Source organism: Pistacia vera, unplaced genomic scaffold, assembly GCF_008641045.1.
Source record: "Pistacia vera cultivar Batoury unplaced genomic scaffold, PisVer_v2 Contig1066, whole genome shotgun sequence".
In the NCBI taxonomy this organism is placed as follows: Eukaryota; Viridiplantae; Streptophyta; class Magnoliopsida; order Sapindales; family Anacardiaceae; genus Pistacia; species Pistacia vera.
Window position 1 is genome coordinate 115,908 of NW_022195100.1, and position 7,510 is coordinate 123,417.

Consider the following 7,510-nt stretch of genomic DNA (forward strand, 5'->3'; position numbering starts at 1 on the left):
TTCTACGTTGCCTCATAGTGTTCTAAGCTTTTGTTAAAGAGTGCACTTTAACTAGAAGTTCGTCATTGTATCCTGGAGGTCAGTCCGCTACTGAGCCTTTTTGCACCGCAAAGATTCTTTCAGCAGGGGCGGAATTCTGATCTTAAGGACAATGCTTTTGCATGCCTTGACGCTGCTGTATCATTGTTGTTTCACTGCTATATCATTGTTGTTTTACTACTATTTTACTGATGTGTTTATTGCTGTTTTACTGCTATATCATTGCTATTTTACTACTGTCTTTATGCTATTTTTCATGCTGTTCTCTTGCTATTTTCTTGTTATTCTTTTGCTGTTTTGTTGTTGTTCTTCCACTATTTTGATGTTGTTCTTCCACTGTTTTGCTGCTAATTTGTATTAAAATTCAACATGTGGTAGACTTAGGAGACCAAAAATGATGTGACTAATCGTCAACAGCTCCAAGACGAAGCTGTTGAACCTGAGGTAGTTTTAGAATCTGAAATTCACCCCATTGTTGTTATCAATCAGGAACATTGTGTGAGATAACGTGGGATACAAAAATATTTAAGGCTAGTTTTGTTAGTGCTGAATGTTTATGTGTTAGCTGATGCATAACTAAATCTTATATTCTACATTCTATTTTCATATTTTTCAGTGAGAATATTTGTGATGTTTGGCATTATGGCAAGCTAATATGGTCATGGATAATTATGAATGTACAATATATGATGCAATATAGTTTTCATATATACAGTTATGATCTTGGAATTAATTTTGGTGGACCTATACATGCAACTTAACAACTTTTGGCCTTTCACTATTCTATATTTAACTCTATTGGCATTTATCGAAAGGTGCCTATTTGTTCTTCTATTTTGGTGATATGGTCTAATGATTACAGGGGGAGCCACAAAAGATTCCAAAAGGTGTTTTTCATCAATTATGCCAAAGAAAATAGTTTCTGTTATTCTGTTAGTGTATCATTATTGCTTTAGATTGCTGCGTTTTATGCAGAGTCCATGATTTGTGTGCCACTGGTGCAGATTGGTGGGTGCTGGAAATGAAGCCTGGGCATGTTGTAGTTTTTGCACTTGCAGATTAAGCAGGTGTGCAGGTTGCAATTTGTTTCTGCAATTTCCAAGAGTCTTGGGTAGTGTGTGCTAGAATTGAAGTGGTGATTTGGACAGTGGTGTGTATGGACCTGCAACGTGATTGTTGCATTTTCTGGCCGAAGTCTTCAGTTTGGTTGTCTTGTCATTTGTGTTTGTGTTGCTTTTGTGTATAAGGATTGTATATCCTTGCTTGGTCTTTTTTGTTTTTGTGTAGTTAGGTCCCTTGGGGCTTGGGCATGTCCAAGGTTCTCATGGGAGTCCCTTTTTTAGATCGTAATTCTTTAACTTTTTAATAAAATTACTAGGTTTACCTAAAAGTAGAACTTGGATCTTCAAGGTTTGCAATTAATTGATTGTATATTCTTGCTTGCAATTAATTCTTCCCTCTAGCACCAAAAAGAACAAATAAAAAAGAAGTACAATTTGTATTAATGATCATGTGCAAATACGTGGAAACCATATTTATTCACATAAAAACAAAATAAAAGTTCATGAAAAATATCACCACAACTGATTTTTTCTCCAGTTTCATCCTAAACAGGTTCCATCCTAACATCCTAAACAGTAAGTCCAATTAATTCTGCACAGCCGATTTTTTCAAATTTTGCAACTTGTCAAATTCTGCACAAAATGGAGAAATTCTGCAGCTTCGCAAATTCTGCACAAAACGGAGAAAGACCATAACTTCTCAAATTCTGCACCATAATATGATGGAAAATGTTTTAGCAATTACCATCTTCCACTATATGTCCATAGGAAATTCTAAGTTATAAATTGAAAAACAAATAGAACAAGGTTTACAAGATAAATAAAGAAACCAACCCACGTTCGCCCTTCTCCGGAATACATCAGCTACTTTTCATATCGACATACTGACAGGCTATTCGCAAGTGTACGAAATCGTGCAAGTAATAAAGCTCGAGTAAACGAGTGTCGAATCCCAAGAGAACTACCTACCAAATACCAAACTAGTATATTTTATTGCTATTTGATGAAACATAATTTTATGAATGAATTTAATGAAAAGGAAAACAAATTAAAAACTAAACAAAAGCAGAATTTCCTAAATACTTTGGTATAAAGATCAATATGACTAAACTTAGGGCACCGATTTCACACCAATTTAATCATATACATTGACAATTATTCCTAACCTAATTAAGCTTATTTTTAAAGACCAAATTCCCTGATATTCCACTAACTTTCTCTCGAACAATTAGCGAATTAACCCTTAAGCAACAACCCAAAATATCTCTAAGTTGGATTTAAGAGCTAAGAGATCATTACATTTTATGGAATTTACCAGAGCCTCATAGATCGCAGTAACCTATCTCTAGCGTTCGCTTAATCTATAGTTTTATTACCTTAAACAAATTAGGTATCATCTCTCGATCTCAACCCAACCCATGATATCATTCAACTCTCGGATCCTTAAGAATTGAAAGCATTACACACAATAATAAAACTTATAATTAATGCTCAATAAGAATTAACAACAATAAAGTCAACACGTATTCATAAATTGGGCTACATCTTTAGCCCTAGAAAAGGGATTTAGTTCATAATTGCAATAATAAAAACAACCATTGTATTCAATAACATGAGTTCAAGAAAGAAAAATAAAAAAACTTCTCTAATTGGTGAACGAGAACTGCAAGAATTCCGATCTCCAAAATAGTAGCCGTCCTTTCTCCTTCTCCAATCTCCCTTAAAACTAATTAAAAATCATTATTTATAGTGCTAGGGTTTGCAGGTTACTTAGGAAAAGAATTAAAATCCTTAACCCACTCAAATTCGGATTAGGAGAATGCAATAAGCCAAATAGGCCCGTGACCCATCGCTGCGGTGATGAGAAACGGTCACTGCGATGATCATTCTTTCCATCCCCAGAGTCCCTGAACTTCAGAATTTGATGAAGTCATCAACACAAACTTTGTAGCTCTTTGAAAAACCTTTCCAACGCCACCAGAATCGTCAAATTTTGATTACTACAGCTCAAGTTATGATTGAAACATCGAAGCATGCTCATCTTGAAAGATTTCCAGATTTTACGTTATATTTTCGACGCATCACAACTTTCTCGTTTCAACTCCAATTCTTGCACCGTTTGTTCCTACTCATCACGAATTCCATCGACATCATTCTTTTTCCTTCAAATATCGGTTTGAACCTGAAAATACTCAAAATACACCCGTGATCCTGTAAAAGGTATTTATGAAATAATCAATTTGAATTCCACAAATTAAATACATTTTTCCAGAAATAATTCAATTAAATAACTAACAAAATGTATACTTTCAAGCTCTTATCACATACCTAAACAAAGAAAATATCAACCACTTAGAAAAAATAAATAATTAAATGATGAAGTTATACATAAAAAAATGTACATGTGAAACAGGCATGAAGACATCCAACAATCTGCAAAGTCCATCACATGAAGAAGAAAAAAATAAGGATAAAAGATGAATTATGCCACCTGGATCCCTTGGCATCAATCCAAATTAATTACTCTAATTTTACGCCAATCTCCTGGAAGTTGAGCTACAGTTTGCTCTCCCCATAGTGGAGCAAATTGTCCCAAGTGCTTGTACCTTACAATAAAGGATTATGCAAGTTTAGTCAGACCGCAAGACGTCACAAAATTCCTAAAACTTCACTATTTTGTTAAGTTCTACTAGATATTCCATTTCATTACTGTATAATCTCAAAGAAAACCTTCAACGTATTAGATTTTATCAAGAAGATAAACTTCAACTATCATAATGTTATTATTCATTAGAACAAAACTTAACTTCATTTTCGTTATATCCAGTGGTATCAGAGCTTAATTATAAACAAATTAGTGTTGTAAATCAAATAAGAACTGAAATACATGAATAAGAAAATAAACTAGGAAATTATTGGTTACGTACCTTTATTGGTATTTGAAATGGGGCAATTTCGAGATATTATTATGTCATCTAATATTAACAAAAGATAGTTGACAACCCCAAAATACCTGAAAAATCTCAAATTTACGAGCGATAGTGAGTGGCAGATCAGAATGGGACATTTTGGTTGCAACCTTTAGTCCTAAAACGTGTGGCACATTCCCTTTGGACGTGGAAAGAAGGAATTGTCCTGCAGTTCGTTTTGGCTTAACTTCTCTGTACTTTGAATTGGACACTTAAAATTTGATGACTTAGATGAAAGCGGTGGATGTGGACTTGAATGAAGAGCTGGGCCTTAACTAAACACAAGGTTGGGCCTCTTCGACACGTTCCTACCAAAGTGTCATTATTTTAACCTGTCATTGACTCTTGATTAACTTTGATAATGGCTTTACGAATAAACATTAATTATTTGAGTAATTGAATAATACTCGTCTGAACAAACTATTTGGTCTGTAGTGGGATATCAAGATTTTAGGTTCCGATTCTTTTAATTTTTTTAGAATAGTATTATATTTTGAATAACATTTAATTAAATATGATAGGATTATGAGTATATGTTTGGTATATTTTTTTTAAATATTTTCTGAAAATATTGAGATTACTTTTAACCCCCAATATTTGTTAATTTAACTAAATACCCTTTATAATAAAAGTTTATAAATTAACAAAAATATTTTCACCCACCCAATAATTGTTAGCAGCTGGCCAATGGCCACCACCGCCGAACGATGGCCAAACATCATCGGAATAGCGCACGACCGGCTAGATCCAAATGGTCGTGCACCATTTCAACGACTTTCGACGGTGGTGGCTAGCTACCAACAATTATTGGGTGGGTGAGGGTGTTTTTGTTGATTTTTAAACTTTTATTAAGAAAGGTAATTTTTAAATGTTTTTAGTTGAATAGAATATGATTAGGTTTTGAAGGATATTATAACAAACACATCTTTCATTTTTTAAGAGAGAATGGTGAATTAGGATAGGGTGAGATGTGAGAGTAGTGTACCAAATGAAGTCCTATTTGAGTAAGTTATTTAGAGCTCTTATGTTCGAATCCCACAAAATGATTATGTGATTTACCTATGACCTAAACACATATCTCAAATGATTTGTCATTGTATATTGTATTGTCTTATCATTTAATGCATTGTCTTTTTATTTTTAAGTTAATACCATATGTGATAATATAATACCATATATATATAACGTCTTATTGAAATGTAAAATTTGAGATAAGTTTTGAAAAAAGTAGTATATATAACATAAGTTTTCGAAAGTTCAAGGTTTACCCTTTGCTCTATCGTCTTCTATTGATACAAAAATCTGCACCAACTAAAGAATTTCGATTGACTTCATCAGAATCGGAATGAATGTGCGCGTGATTAAATGAAAATCAATAATTGAATAATTAAATAGAAAATACAAGTAATGACAAGAGACAATTTTTAAAGTGGTTCAGTAAGTTTGAATCTTGAGCTTACGTTAACTATTTTTCCAATTGAACGAGAATTATAAACGATGAATATTTTCCTAAAATAATTGTCCTGCCTCCTGAAAACAAGTTATGATGGGTTTATATAGCACCCATTTACATGAAAGAGTTTAGATAATATTCAAATACGTAGGATTATGAAGTTGTATGATCTTCGACTATCTTAGTTGGAATCTAAGTTAATCTGAATATCTTCCTTTTAAATTGAATAAATCTAAATATCTTCTCTCCTAATAGGGAATTATCCTCTCTCCGGGTTCCCCACACAACATTTTCATTACCTCCATTAGTAACACAGCCAAGTTTTGTTCATACAAATTAGAAAAGGACAATCAATTGTTTTATCCTGGCTGTTCTAAATTAATTAATAAAGCAAAGGAAGTCTACTACTGTTCTTTTATTTATTTTGTTTGGATAGTCAAAATTTCCCATTTGATTAAGACGTGACGTCTAACCAAAATTACGCAACTGGGTGATTTCCACGACAAAATCCAAAAACAAGAATGTCTAATTAAATCAAAAAGCGATTAAACAAGAAGAAAATCCCTGGAAAAATTAAAAGCAAAACAAAACAAAGGGGAGGGGAAATAGCAGAGCAGCTGCTCATTTTGGAACTTTGATGTGGACCCACACCTCTCTCTCCACCCACGACTTGGTACATACTAAACACCGGCTTTTTGTAATATAACCTGCATCAATATTTTATCTTCCAAATTCCGCTTTAAAAACCAAGGAAGGAGCCCCAGTTCAAAAGTCATCAGATCGAACCGCATACAATAGATATAGGCTCAACATTCAACAGTTATGACGACCACCACCTTCTTGCTAAATCTAACGGTGATGGCAGTCCTCATCACCACAGTCGCATCACAACAATATACCAATCACACCGTCGGTAGCTCCATGGGCTGGTTATTCGACGCCAAAAACAACATCTCTGCCACTAATTACTCCTCGTGGGCCTCCAACCAAACCTTCAACCTCGGAGACTATCTCAGTAAGTTATAATTCTCAGTGCATTTATATCCATTCTTTTATTTTATTTTATTTTTCTTATTGCTTACTTTGTGATCTACTTAGTTTTCAACACGACCACCAACCAGACCGTGATCCTAACATACAATGACACCACATTTAATAATTGCACTACCGACGATGCATCAGATGATGATACCTTCCAGTTCAGCGGTGGTAACAGTGAGTTCGGTAAATCGTTGACAATTGCAGTTCCGTTGACCGTTGTGGGTCCCAACTTCTTCTTCTCGGACGCTGAAGATGGCATCCAGTGCCAGCGTGGCATGGCATTCCAGATCCTCGTCAATCATGGCCTGGGCTTGCCTCCTAGCCTCAATCAACCGCCTCCACCACCTTACGTCGCCCCGCCTAGCCCCGACACTGCTCAGTCGCCGCCGGTTACAATCGCCGGTGGGTCACCGTCCCTGGACAATGGTGCATCAAGTAGGCTTATTAATCTGCGCTTTTTGTTGCCTTCGTTACTACTCTGTCTTGCGAGTGTTCTAGTGTGAAACCGGATTGGTATTTTTGAATTAAGTGAGGGCAGTTTGGACTTTGGATATTGTGGCCATGTCTGAAAGTCAATAATATAGGGGCTATTTTTGAGATTACAGACGTTTTGGTTGGGATATGTTTGGATATAGGATTAGGGTGAGCTTTGCGACGGATGGACTCATATTCATGGTCGGGTGGGTTACAGATTCTTTTGTATTTGGTCAAATAAACATTGAGAAATAAGAGGGGAAATGATTAGAGCCCCTAAAATTTTATTTGTTTTTGATAAATCTGAGAGAAATCAAAAATCAACGCGTGATATGGATATAGCCATCCTTATCAGAGTCTTTAATGGTTTAACGGGTCATTAATGATTTTGACTTGCAAACGGGCGGTTTAATATTTGTTTGTAACGTGGTTCCTGACTTCTTTCACCGTTTATCTCGATCATGTGCGTTGCA

General features: G+C 35.0%; 1 protein-coding gene across 1 annotated transcript; it reads left to right on the plus strand.

The window, feature by feature from the left end:
- Positions 1 to 6,203: 6,203 nt before the first annotated feature.
- Positions 6,204 to 7,212, plus strand: LOC116131214 (cucumber peeling cupredoxin-like). Its single transcript, XM_031416861.1, has 2 exons — positions 6,204 to 6,537; positions 6,621 to 7,212. The coding sequence occupies exons 1-2, from the start codon at positions 6,345 to 6,347 to the stop codon at positions 7,064 to 7,066; spliced, it is 639 nt and encodes a 212-aa protein (XP_031272721.1). The 5' UTR covers positions 6,204 to 6,344; the 3' UTR covers positions 7,067 to 7,212.
- Positions 7,213 to 7,510: the final 298 nt, after the last annotated feature.

What these genes read in the sequence shown, in the direction of transcription:
- LOC116131214 (XM_031416861.1), top strand. Translation starts at nt 6,345, where the DNA reads ATGACGACCACCACCTTCTTGCTAAATCTAACGGTGATGGCAGTCCTC. An exon ending in CAACCTCGGAGACTATCTCA is followed by an intron (nt 6,538 to 6,620) that starts GTAAGTTATAAT and finishes TGATCTACTTAG; the next exon opens with TTTTCAACACGACCACCAAC.